The sequence below is a fragment of the Aulonocara sp. 'chitande type north' Nkhata Bay genome, linkage group LG2 (genome assembly GCF_057382095.1).
Source record: "Aulonocara sp. 'chitande type north' Nkhata Bay isolate Kocher_YH1m ecotype deep benthic linkage group LG2, A_spYH_male_GT1.1, whole genome shotgun sequence".
Classification (NCBI taxonomy): domain Eukaryota; kingdom Metazoa; phylum Chordata; class Actinopteri; order Cichliformes; family Cichlidae; genus Aulonocara; species Aulonocara sp. 'chitande type north' Nkhata Bay.
In genome coordinates, this window is record NC_141345.1 from 18,763,495 (window position 1) to 18,776,942 (window position 13,448).

Below are 13,448 nucleotides of genomic sequence, written 5' to 3' on the forward strand. Positions count from 1 at the left end.
ACAGCTTAATTATTTAAATATATATTCGTGTACATATTTGGCCATTAATACTTCCTTGTACAAGTCAAGATACAGTAGGTCAAAACTTACGTGCCAATCTGTTAATAAATACCAGTATTCGCAATAAGACTAACTGTATTTTAACAATCAAACCTGAGGAAGCACTTGGCGACAGTGGTAAGGAAAATCTCCATTTTAACAGGAAGAAATATCTGGCAGAACCAGGCTCAACCCAACTCTGAGCAGCCTGCAACTATTACAGCAGTGTAACTAAGGAAGGGTTTGAGGTCACCTGATTCAACCATCACTATAAGCTTAATCAAAAAAATAAAGTTTTAAGCCTAATCTTGAAATTAGAGAGGATGTCTGTGTCCCGATTCCAAACTGGGAGTTACGTCCACAGAAAATGGGCCTGAAAGCTGAAGCTCCCATTCTACTTTTAAATACCCTAGAAACCAGTAGTAAGCCAAAAGCCTGAGAGCAAAGTGCTCTACTGGGGTGAGATAAGATGAAGATAGATGGGGCCTGATTATTCAAGCCTGTATGCTTGGAGTCCCCGTCAGTACTTTCACTGCAGCATTCTGGATGCACTGAAGTTGATTAACTGAACTCATACTGATGGCGCTCCAGTAGCAGTGTGTGTGTATGCAGCTGCGATCATTGCAGTTACAAGTTTGTTAATGTTTTTAAGAAGTTGTATTTTTACAGCTTAAATTCCTACATAATTTCCTACTCATACTCAGTAATACATGAGAAAAACAAAACACGAGACAAAGTTAAGTTAGAGGTCATTTATTGTTCTCTCAAGGCGAATGATATGCAGTAAAAAAGCCCAACAGTCATAAGTGAAGCGTCAATCCACAGGCACTGGGCGTGGAGTGTGACTTTTCCAAGAGTGTTTTTGTAATTGTTAGACACTACAGTCTCTATAGTTTGAAATAAGCCTCTTTTTGGAGTGAGGAAACATCTCTATAAGTGTGTCTGTGTCACTCTGGTTCTGCTTCTGCTTCCTGCATTTGCTCCTCTGATGCAGAGGGCTCGGCAACATCAGTATCATCTTTGATCATGGTGACCAGCGGGACTTCGTTTGCCTGGGCCAGCTGAGGGTCTCTGAAGCTTGCGCAGGCTGCCTGGGGGTTACTGTGGTTGAAGGATTCATCTGCTGACTCAGCAGGAGACTGGGCTCCTCTGTCCACGGTCATGTCCCATTCCTGGTCTGAAGGCTGAGGTAGACTGGCCATGAGTTCCTAAACATGCACGGCACAACTCAGCTTAGACACTGATAATAAGCTTTTCTCATTTAACATATAAACAAGACTGTGAACATACCTGCTGCCTCTCCAGGTCATTGTTCCTCACAGCACTGAGCAGGCTTTTTGTGAAGCTTGCAAGATCCTGGTACTTTTGTTTTTGGTTCTCTAGCTCATTCTCCAAGAACTGGACTTCCTCATGCTGAAACAGAAGGATCCAAACAAGGCAAAGAATCCATTCAGAATTTAAAATAATGCTAATTCAGGTTACAGCACATTTACCATCGTGCATTTTATCTTTGCCGCTTTTACAGCACCGTGAGCAATGCTTTGTGAATGTGTCACAGTCTGTGTGGGTGTTTTCACCTTGAATTCCAGCAGGTTCTGCATTTGCTCAAGGTCCGAAGCCACTAATTCATCCTCATCGGCTTCCTCGTCCTCATCGATCACTTCGATCTTCTGTTAAAAAACACAGACATCAAATCACTTTAAACTCTGGAAACGAGCAAAGAAAAATGATTTCCAACAGTTTCGGTGATAATTATACCCTTATACACATTACATGAAGCCTCTCCTCAATTAAGTAAACAATACATCACCATCATCCTCGTCAATAAATAATCCAGAGAATGAGAATGAAAAGGCTTTTACAATTATTTAAAACGAATTCATTTAAAACCTAATAACCCAACAGTCATCTTAATCAGTGCTCTAGAACTATTATTTAGAAAAATGAGCTGAGGCAGAGAAAAATAAATACAATTATTGGCTACATGGTGACCCTTTAATCACAACAAGCTAAGATAAAAAAAATGTGCCTGCGATTGGTCAAGAAATGTATTCGTAAGCATTGTATTTGTCACTAGGTTGCTTTTGATTTTATACACTGCTACATTTCTCCTGGGTACTAATTAAAATCCTCTAAAGCTTAATGTATGAACATAATATTAGCTCTACTATAATGTTGAAAAGTCCCCTTTGAAAAAAGGCTGACTAAGCACATTGCACATTGTGATGTAAGTTTGCGAGTCACCGGGTGGCAACCTTGAAGACTCAGAAAAATGTAGCCACTGCTATGTGCAGTTCCTTTAATGGAGACCTGAGGCTGTTTCTAAAAGTGAGTTGACATCCACAGACTTGCATGTTAAGATCTCCAACATTTTTAAAGCTTGTACTGAAACACATTATAAGGAGTTAGCGGTTTAGTCTTTCTGGTAAACAGACTGCACTCCAAGCATCCCCTTTAATACTGCAGTGAATTATAGTTGCTGTCAACCAAACTAGCTTCAGTTTTAGCAGACAACTCTCAGCCTAATTGCTAAACTCATATCATTACATGTTAATATGAATTCTACAAATCACAAAAGCTAATGAGGCTCTAATATAAAGAAGAACTCATAAAGTACCACATTATTGGCCATTGGAGCAGCATTGGACAGATCGTTTCCATCCTCTCCATCCCTGTGTTGTGAATCGATGGTGCCATCTAGGTTTGAGATAGATACTGCGTAAATGCCGGGATGCACGGTTTGTACACAGGATGTGTTAATGTGCGGACGGCATCAGCGGCCTCACCCTCAGACAGGCACACAGAGCCGCCATCGTTCATGTCATCTCCGATTTCAGGGGTTCTGAGGCGCTCCTCGTTAGGGCTGAGGGACACTGGCGATTGGTTTCCTGGCGATGAGGTTGTGAATACAGCAGGCCCACCTTTGGGTGGAGGGATTTCAATACCCATCAGACGGTACTTCCTCCGTCTGTTACTGATCCATGTCTGTAAATCATGTGAGAACAAATGGGAGACCGGGATAAGTATCAGCAGGTGTCCGGTATATTTCCATACCCGGATTTTCTATGAGTGCGCTTATTAAACAAATGGACTGCCTCTTTGATCTGTAACAAGATTCTCTAACACTGATTCATCCAATCACCAAAGTCAGAAGGCAAGGTCAGATGGTGAACTGCACCAGTTGCAGCAAGGAAATTATTTTGCAGTGATCTGAAGATAGTCCTAATTTACTGTAACTCTGAAGGCAAAAGTTTTATTCCTTGCAATAAATATCCTTGTAAGTGAGATGGCACAGGGTCATGTGTGTGTGTCAGGACTTAGAGACTATATTTAGTCTACCAGCATTCCTGCTGTGGCCCTGATATATAACAGCATGACTTTTACACAACATTGTGCAAGTAAGTTAGAAAACCTGACCCAGAAAAGTTGTTCTTTTCTCCTTTCTAACAGCCCTCAAGAGCTCAGACAAGTTAAATAGTCCTGTTTCCACTAAATGTCATAAATAAGTGAACAACTGAAGACCCAAAGCTTTACCATTTGTTTTGTAGCGTATGCAATGCCATGTCTCTTTTTTGATTCTTCCAAACCTAGAATACATTAAGCTATTTCTTTCTTGTTGAGTTGGCTACCTTGACTATTTCAGTGTCTACATTGAGTTGGTTTGCTGCAGCGCTGATCTTCTCCCTGCACACTGAGCCCAGGCTGGTCATGCCTCGGTCCCAGTAGCGCTTTAGCTGGATAAGATCCCCATCACTGAACTGGGTCCGATCCTGCAGCTGAAAACACAAACACCTGTCTGACTACATGTCTCGCATCTATAATTGTATTACTTATTTCCAGCATGCTACATGCGTGCATAAATGTGGTGCTTTAGAGCGCTTACTGTTCTCTTTCTGGAGTTGCTAATAACCCAGGGGGCAGCAGATACACCAACTGCAGTCTGCACACAAAGACACGCAGGTTAAATCTGTCAACTCACTTAAAGGGACGAATGTACCAGCAATAAAACCGCTCCTACTTGTGAGCTGGATTCCCCTGTAAGTGAGGTCTGTGCTGTGAGGGAGTAGCTGCCCTGAAGCAATGCGGGTCTGGAGCTCGTCATCGGAGGTGTGTGGTTTCCTCGCACGACAGACACTTCGGCCCCGATTGGGCTGGCTGACGTCTGCTCCCTGTGGATGTGTGTTTGAGCGGCCATATTTGCCAACTCTTCTTCCCTTTGCCACTCATCTTCTTCATCTCCAGTTTCCATGGCAATGGAGAAGTTATGACTGGTGTCCAGAGGTGCTGACCTGTGGGTTTCCTGGCTTTTACGAGCTGATTTTGGTCCGGGTCTGAGGCGGTCCCTGTCGCCTTTTTCTGACAAGGTGAAAACCTGCTGAATACGAGGTGTCTGATCAGAGGAGGGGCCGGCGTTGTGAACTGGCAAGGAGACCCGAGTTTTCTGCGGAGCAGGCGGCTGAGGTTGTGGGTTGGAGTGAGGTCTGGGCTGAAGCTGAGTCTGGGATTGTGAGGAAGAGGACCAAGGGCGAATTTGCGCTGTACCGTATTGTCTAGTCCAGCTGTGAGGTACTACCCCTGCTCCTGCGCTTACCCCCCCCTCCCCAAGGGATAAAGCGCCTTTTCTGACTGCAGTGTAGACTAAAGGCCCTGAGGCAGAAGTGAGGGATGGGAGATTCTGAGAAAGTGACACTAACTTGGAGTGGACGGGTGAGGAGGAGGAGGAACTGTTCCTGATCTGCAGCACCTGGTTCATCAGAGATGAGGATGTGTGCGCAGAGAGGTCAGAGTCTGACTGAGGCGGTGGGGCCGCGGCTCTCGGTCGGGACTGAGGGCCAGGGTTCAGAGAGTAGATCCCTGTTAGTATTACATCATTGTTGTTGTTGCTTCCACTGCTTAGGGGTGAGGAAGATGAGGGCGGGGAAGGTGTCGACGACACAGAAGGGAAGGACGAGGATGGAGGGAGAAGGTGCACGCGGTTCTGGATGCTCCGCGCTGCAGTCATGTCAGCAGGAAGCAGCGCTCCTACTGCTAGGCTGTGATTGGACAAAGCACCTCCGGCCAATGTGTGATTGGAGAGCATTCCCCCAGCTAGTCCATGACTAGATAAGGAATGAGACACCCCTCCATTCTGGGGAACCTTGGAGGCGAGCTTACGCCTTTTGTTGCCAACCCATGTCTGCAGGGAGAGAGCAATCAGCTCAGTAACATCACTTAAAAAAGCATTCTGCAAAACATTAGGGGAACTAATTCTGCTAAGTGAGGGCAATAACTCATGACTCTACACTAGATGAAGAGCTCGCATAGTATAGATCTGACTCACTGCCTTGATTACCTGCTGCGGCATTACATGAACATTCCTTAATAAAAACGAAACAGAGCATAAATCATAGCAAAGGGTTCCCTACTGCTCGTTCACACGCACAAGCACATTTTATGGGCCTACCCGGACGACACTGAAGTCCAATTTGGCCTCCTGAGCACACTGCAGTATTAGCTGGAAGCAAGACTTGCTCTGATTGGTCATCCCATTCTCATAGTAACGTTCCAGGATCCTCTGCTGCTCAGCCGTAAATACTGACCGCAGGTTCATCTTAGGGGAAAAGGAAAGATAATTACTACTACTAAGTCCCAGCTCGCGGAAATTTTAATTATTTAATTATGGAATTTTCTTTCTTTGGCTAAAACCAACAGAAACTCTTGATGTACTCACCGTCTGCAGGCCACGCCTTTGTGGCCACGCATCCATTCTACTGCTGGAGGGGAACGGGGCAGCCATGCAGATCAAAGCGAAACCTCCGTATTTCTACATTTGCACTATTTTGTTTGTGCCCATTTTGTCTCAGTGTACCCGACGTGCCGCTGGGTAGTGTGGCTGAGGAGAAAGCAAAGCAGACAACACCTTCTTGCAAAGTGTAAACAAAGAGTATAAATAGTAAAAGAAAAGGAAAAAAAAACATTACTCCATTTAGCAGTGTGGATTGACAAAAAAAGCCCCAGAAATGAAATCACTTTTATCACACACACCTATATACGTAACAAAAAAGTCTTGAGCCACCACTCGTTTCTTTATATTTTGCTCGGAAAATAGGAAATAAGTGCAGTGATTAACTGAAACACATATGGTTCACCTTATATAACTATATAAATACAGTATATAAGGCAAAGACAGAGGTACAGCTTTAAAGCCAATACTTGGTGCAACCACCTTCATTATTCAGCACAGCCTGGACTCCCTGAGCCAAACTTTCTTGTCATTTCTTCAGGTAGTCTTAAGGAATAGTTTTCCAGGCTTCCTGAAGGGCATTCAAACCTATTCTTTGCTTGTTGGCTGCTTTTTGTTCTGTTCTGTCAAGACCATCCCACAGTGCTCTAATAATGTTGAGGTCTGGGCTCTGGGGAGGACAATCCATGACTGATAGTGTTTTTCTATCCAGGTATGCTTTTATCGCATTGGCAGTTTGTTTTGGGATCATTGCCATACTGAAAAATGAAGCTGTTGACAGTCAGACAGCTTCCATGCATGACAACACCACCAACTGAAATGCAGCACCAAACCATGACAGAGCCTCCATTGTATTTTACAGATGGCTATAAATCCTCGCTGTCATACCTCTCTCTCATAACTGAACCAGAAATTTCAAATTTGGATTTGGCACTCCATCAGACCTGTTGCCACTGATTTTCAGTCCAGTTCTTGCTCTCCCTCTTTCTCCTTGTTTTCCTTCCTTACCTACGACTGAGACCATTTCTAATGAGGCTTCTCTGAACAACAGATGATTCAGCTGAAGGTCAGATGCATTTCACAGGTCCTGTGTTAGGCTTTTTCATCATTTTTTTCAACCTCTACTTGTCCAATTTCCTCACATTTGTTTTTGTTTTTTGGATACACTGCACACCACACCAAGATATGCCAAGTTGTCAACTAACCTCTCGTTAGCAATCACCTGTCAAACTCTGTTATGTTTGGGATTTTTTTGTGAATTAAATTAAAGAAATGACAACAAATTATGTGATTCTGCAACAGACTGCTAGTAACAAATAACATTTTAACAATTTAAAAACAGTTCTTTGCTAAATTGTTATGTGTAGATATGAAACCGGTTCATCCATTGAGTTAAGAGCCTTTTTTATGCTTGAATGAGTCATAGTCAAGTGGTTTAAACAACCAAACAAACAAACAAAAACAGTATCTCTCTGAAAATGCTCAGGTGCACCAACTGGATTGGAAAAGAGTGAAAAAAATAAACAATTTCAAAAGAAAAACATTGAAAATCTTGCAGAACTATTTCTCGGATAACTGCAAAATTAAAAGACAGTCTGGCTCCTTGAAAGCAGAATGCAAAGGAAAGAGGGCACAGGGCATAAAAGTTATAATAGTCCAGTACTATAATAGCATAACAGTACTCAGTCATTTGAGCAGCTGCGTAATTTTAGTGCAGTTAAAATACTCAAAATACTAATCAAAACAAGTACTTGTTTTATCAAATGAAAACCACTAAGAGTACTTTAATAAATCCAAAATTCATAATTACATACTTATAAATGATAACGTTATGCCTGACTTTTGGCAAAAACAAAACAAATGGTCCTGTTGAAACTCCTGGTAATTGTTAGAGCCATTCAGCCTTCAATTTAATTGTACACACCGTCATGAGTAATGAAGTGGCACACAGGTAACCTTGTCCATTTGTTACAAACTGATTTATTAACATGGCTGAGTTAAATGTGAGACTTTTAAATGTGTGCAAGTTTCGTAGCAGTGCTGTCCTGCGTTAGGACGGGGTCGTGAGGAAGAAAACAGCGGTAGCCAAATTAGCGTAAAAAAAAACCCACGCGGACTTTCACAGAGCTGGGAAAACAAAGGCGAACAAGTTTTAAAGCAGAGCTGGGAAATGTTTTGTTTGAAACAAAAGTCACATACGGGAATGTTGTGCGACCAATAAGCAGGCGGCAGGTTTATTTTGAAAGGCTGACTGCGCATGGCTACAGTCAATATGGAAACATTAAGGAGAGAATTAGCAAACAAATTGTGGGCACGTCAGGAAACGGCGGATTCCGGCGCGGATTTACCGCACGGGAGGCTCGTGCCATAACTTTACGGTCGAAAACCCGCACAGTAAACTGACCGGGTAAGAACCGCTTTGTCACAATGGCAACACAGACAGCCTACGTTAGCTTGCAGGCCCGAGCGGCCATGTCTGAGCCAGCCAACGTTAGCTAGCATTAGCATAGCTCTCCCAATGGATAGCTGCAGCTAAACTTTTCCTTCAAATCTGTGATTTCCCGACCGCGGCAGGATCATTCTCACTGACCCTGGCTTCGAGCGGATGCCAGGCTACAAAGCGTTCAGGGGTACCCTGAAGCAAAAAGGAAAAATCACGTCCCTACATACCATTTTTGATGTTAAAATCAGACGAACGCTCAAATTCAGCAGATTTCTTCACCAGTCCCCTTTGCTAGACAATGAAATCAGAACGTCCGATCATCAATTCTAATCATGATTGTGACGTATTTGCAGACAGGAGCCAATGGGAGCTCGAGATCATCGCTGTCACGTTCGGAACAGGCTGAAAACTGAGCACCGTAGTCCCGCCCACCATTGACTTTGTTCACAGGACTGCTGGAAGGAGGAGGTCACAGACATGGAAGCAGTGGAAAGTTTGGGTGGGGAATGCCTCGTTTTCTCTTCACCTGGATATCTCTTACTTAAACTGCCCTCTACAGCACTGCACAAGGAGGAACTGTTTCACTACAGGCTGCAAAAAAATAACACAACAACCCCCCCACGCACACTTTGTTTGATTGCAGATGTGTTTAGAGTTCTGGCTAAGGTCTTCATGAGTTATTATACGTTTCGCTGAATATTAGAATTTGCTTTTGGAGATGTAAAATCTACACTTATAAAACTTTAAGATGGTGTAAATATGCACATATGTTTTCATTATATGAATTTGTTATGATAATGAAGATACAAAACATATATATGTGAACTGAATTACTGTTTATAGTAATAAAGTTTAAGCACCTCATCTAACATAAGTTTGGATGCACTCTCAGCAAGGTCCACAACGTAGCTGATTTTCAGTACCTGTTACAGCCAAGGAGTTTATAGGTAACACTAACAATCAACACGGAGACTCGGTGCTATAAAAAAATAGGTGCTGATTTCTATTCAATTACTATTTTTGGACATAAACGAATCACAGCAGCAGTCACCTCAAGGTGCTTTTATTGTAAGATACCTCTATAATAGAGATTTTTCTGTATGAGAAACTGATATTTGATGTTTGTTTTACTTTGAATCTATGACAATGAAACAAAGACTTGCCTGTCAATTGCAAATATTATAAAACAATAATTGAATCTCGTTTTAATTTAGATGACTTCTAGAGTCATTATTAATATAAACTGCCACTAAGAAGGGTCACGTAAGCACTTTGTACTGTTGCTAATTTTTTTTAATTCTGCCGAATTAATTAATTAATTCTCTCAATAAAGATGTCTCTCATTCCTAAACGATGACCTGAAACGGTATCTATCGTGAGTGGAAGTTGGTGGTGTGGATGTGTGTGGAAGCGGGCGCTGCTGTAATCCATGACGTCACCTGGTTCCCAGGTACGCAGCAGGGGGCGCTGTTCCTCCCAGCTAGGGTCCACACAGCGAGCAGCAACGCCTGACAAAGTTGATGCTGATTTCCTCACAGACTGAACTTTAAAAAAAGGAGGAGGAGAAGAAGAAAAATCTTACACCTGCTTGCCATGTGATGCGGCACGAGCTGCTGACGCGCAGACGTGGTATTGCAAAGCAGCGCTGACGAATTCTTTCTTTGCTGGGAAGAAAAAAAAACATAATTAATGATCATTTCTGAAAATTTCCACAAGTGCCCTACTTATACCGTCTCTTGTATTCAGTAGAACCTACTGCATTTCATATATTATTTATCAGGGTGTTGCTGCTACATAGTCTGCTGTTTATTTACTGTTTGCATTACCCCAACCCCCAGACACCCCTCCCACATTGTGTATATGTACATGTGTATGTAAGGCAAGGAGGGAGGGAGACCGAGAGAGATCCTCCCTATATGGTGTGCGTTGCACCATTCCCTGGTCTGTATTATGAGTGGTGGCCCTAGTGATGCTGCAGCGAGGCGGGCTGGAGGGGGAAAAAAGAGGAGAGGAGAAGGAAGGGAGGGGAGGGGTCGCTCCATCCCCTGTGCGCCCACCGAATCCACTTCTCACAGAGCGCGGGGCTGCTGGCTGGCGGGAAGGCACGAGAAAGAGAGCGAGAGAGTGAGAGAGCGAGGGAACGAGAGGAGGGAGGGAGAGGGAGAAGCGAAGAGAGAAGAGGAGAAAAGCGTGTGTGTGCGTGTCCGTGTGTGCGCGTGTGGATTGCACCACCGCATCCAGTTCACCGTTTTCTGCAGGCGGCCATGCTCCGATGGAGAGAATAAACCCGACCACGTCTGGTTTCCCCTCAGATTTAGCCACTCCGCTCCGTGTTTCCAGATGTGACTGACAAGTCGTTTTATGTCGCCCGCATTGAGCTGTGCGCCGTTCATCTCGGATAGACTGTGACACCATGGCTTTGGTTATGGAACCTATAAGTAAATGGACACCAAAGCAGGTGCTGGACTGGATGAAAGGTAATGTTGGATACCCCACCACCATCACCCCCATCCCCCTTTTCTCTTTCTTTTTTTCTCCCTGTTGCACCATGCTCTAACGTTTTCATGCTGCTTGTGGTTAGACCGACGATAACGATAATGATGATGAGGATGGTGATGATGATGGTGGTGGTGATGAGTAGCAGAGGGCCACGCTCTGTGCATGTGTGTTCTCCTTGTCCAAACCTGTACCCTGCGCCAGACCACTCGGAGACTGATTAAAGTCACTAAAGTGGACCGAAATGCGTTCGAGCATGGATCCCCCCCCCCCCCCATTAAGAAGCGGGGACTTCAGGCTTCTGTCATCTGGCTTGCTTGAGAGCGCATCTCCTGCAAGCCCAGCCATATATGGCAGCGGCGGCGGCATCTCTCTCATCAATGAATGCTGAAGATATGTCATCTCCGCTCACTGGCACATGCCCTTATCAAACCCATGTCACCTCTCGCCGTGCATGTGTGCGCGTGCCAACCGTGCGTGTGTGATTAATGTAGTTAGCTGCATGCACCCCCCCCCCCCCGCCCCCGCCCCCTCCAGTGGCTCACGCCAGCCCGTTTCAGCACCGTGGACAGCGCAATGCCGCCTGCCATATAAGGCAAACGCAGCGATCACGCTCGCTTTTTTTTTTTTTTTTTTGCTTTTTTCCCCCTGCTGCTCGCTTTGCTGGCACGAGTTATGTCCCTTCAAAGCGACAGTATGAATGAGTAATCCCTAATCGTGCGTGTGTGTGTGTGTGTGTGTGTGTGTGTGTGTGTGTGTGTGTGTGTGTGTGTGTGTGTGTGTGTGTGTGTGTGTGTGTGTTTTTGGTGGCGGTGGTAGGTGGTGTTCTCACACACATGGTCATCTACAGAAGCTGTGAGAGAAACTGTGGTAGGCCTATTGACAGACAATAGAAATGGAAAGGGAGGGTGTCCGCAACCCCTTACTTAAGAGGATGACTTAATCGCTCCTTGTTTGATGACTCAGACTGTTACAGGAGTGTAACAGATACTTTGCGAGTGTGTGTTTGAATTATATATGCAGTGGCCAGGTTCGGTATTTAATGTAGAGATGTGCTCGATCCCCAAGTCCCTGTGTGGCTTTTTGGGACCACTACTTTCCTCGTGTGACGGCCAAGCGGTGATCTCTTGGGTTGGAGAGTCAAGGTATAGCCAACACACCATCTGAGTACGCGGAAAGGGATTATTTTGGGATGCGTTACATTAAAGTGATTACGACGTTGTTCCAGGTTTTTATGCTCCCCTCTACCTCTACCTCTCTCTTTCTCCTCGGCCTCAGCCAGTGGAGCTCCAGCTTCATGCTCTGATCCGTGGAGTGCTCATTCGGCACTGCATATTAAGAGAGGCTGAGCGGATTTCTTTTAATGTTTTTGTTTGTTTGTTTGTTTTATGTGAGATTACATGGGGGCAGGCCAAATCGTGAATAGATATCGCAACTTGGAGAACAGAAACAGAACACAAAATAAAAAGAAACATTTGCTCACAAGATGTCGAGAAGCAAGTGATCAGAGCTTTTACCCCCTTTTACAGAGCCAGTGCCAACAAAAAAGTGATGTCCACCTTATTTGCAGTTTCTCCAGTGTAAACAAACCCTCTCTCCACATGTAGCCCAGGTTCCATTTGATCAGCAAGAAAAAACCCCTGAAAAACAGAACATAACTGTTGAGCTGGTGGGTCTAATTTCCACTGTCATGTTGTGATCGTCATTAAGCCATCGCATCCCACTGCAGTTTAAAAGCTCTCAGTGTGGAAAAGAAAAAAACGAGGAAAGAAACTCAGTGCCACGATTCAAATCCACCTGCTCGATAATGAGTACAAATGATCATGCTTCACGATTTTTCACGTTTTGTTACATGCAAATCCTAGACGTCTTAAAGCACTGTTTATAAAAAAACAACAACTTTATGTTCAGTGAAGGACAAGCAAAGAAATATGTCCACATTTGCATCCAACCCTTTGAAGGAGAACTGTTTCATCTTGGTCACATAAAACAAGCCACATCCCGGCCTCTTTCACATGAAGCTCGGAGGCTCGTTTTCATAGATGTTTGCCAGCATCTCACAGTGTCATCCCTGTTCTTGTGAAGCTCCTTCCCCCTTGTTTTTTTCCCCTGCAGGGATTTATAACAGACCAGTGGAAGGCATCTTATTTTCGCGTGAACAAAGTAAAATGTGAAAAGCTAGTGCTAATCTGTCCGTTTATGTAAGTTCCAATTTGGCCTCTTTGCTGGGGAGCACCCCGTCTCTCTCACGCCGATCTAAGTACTCTTGTACCATTTTAGCAGAGCAGTGACTCTGAGACCTTCTCTTAAGAAGAAGTACTTCAGCAACCCCCCCCCCCCCCCCCCCCCTTTGCTTTTGCAAACACTTAGCAAACACGTGGGTGCCGACAACAAACATTAAGATAAACTGATATTTTCCCCGCATGAAGAAGCCAAAATTATCTCCCTTTTTCATGGTGTAAATGCTGTGCCTGTAAAATGTGTTTACTGTCATTTGATGAAAGAGAGAAATAACAAACACATTCAAACATGTTATGAACCAGTGCAAGAATCGTGCAAAAGTCTGAAAACTATTGAAAGAAAAGTCAGTAAAAAAAAAAAAGAATAATATCCATGACTTCGAATATTTTGTCAGCTGTGTGAGTGTGCAAAAAGCAGCCAGAAGCTGTAGCTCTTGGAACAAAATGAGCCATTTAAGTGATCCGTGAGCGTGGGTGATGATTTGGGCATCAATCAGCGGATACCCGT

General features: G+C 44.1%; 2 protein-coding genes across 7 annotated transcripts in view; one reads left to right on the forward strand and one right to left on the reverse strand.

The window, feature by feature from the left end:
* Positions 1–776: 776 nt before the first annotated feature.
* Positions 777–8,711, reverse strand: hdx (highly divergent homeobox). 2 transcript variants are annotated; one of them, XM_086307500.1, is made up of 11 exons: positions 8,432–8,711; positions 5,750–5,911; positions 5,483–5,629; positions 4,058–5,215; positions 3,923–3,979; positions 3,669–3,815; positions 2,826–3,024; positions 2,657–2,736; positions 1,617–1,709; positions 1,330–1,452; positions 777–1,247 (listed from the first exon to the last, which is right to left on the reverse strand). In XM_086307500.1, exons 2-11 carry the CDS (start codon positions 5,813–5,815, stop codon positions 987–989), a joined length of 2,331 nt encoding a protein of 776 aa, XP_086163626.1. In that variant the 5' UTR covers positions 5,816–5,911; positions 8,432–8,711; the 3' UTR covers positions 777–986. The 2 variants fall into 2 exon arrangements, with proteins under 2 accessions (XP_086163626.1, XP_086163634.1); XM_086307508.1 differs by lacking the exon at positions 8,432–8,711 and having other exon boundaries at positions 5,750–8,420.
* A 1,510-nt stretch (positions 8,712–10,221) lies between these two features.
* LOC147337642 (connector enhancer of kinase suppressor of ras 2) overlaps positions 10,222–13,448 on the forward strand; it is a 66,170-nt gene continuing 62,943 nt past the window's right edge. For 2 of the 5 annotated variants that reach the window (XM_086307489.1, XM_086307465.1), the window contains exon 1: positions 10,222–10,681. In XM_086307489.1, coding sequence (XP_086163615.1) covers positions 10,618–10,681 — 64 coding nt within the window. In that variant the 5' untranslated portion in view covers positions 10,222–10,617. The remainder of the gene's footprint in view (positions 10,682–13,448) is intronic. The other 3 variants (XM_086307461.1, XM_086307473.1, XM_086307482.1) reach the window with 2 other exon arrangements.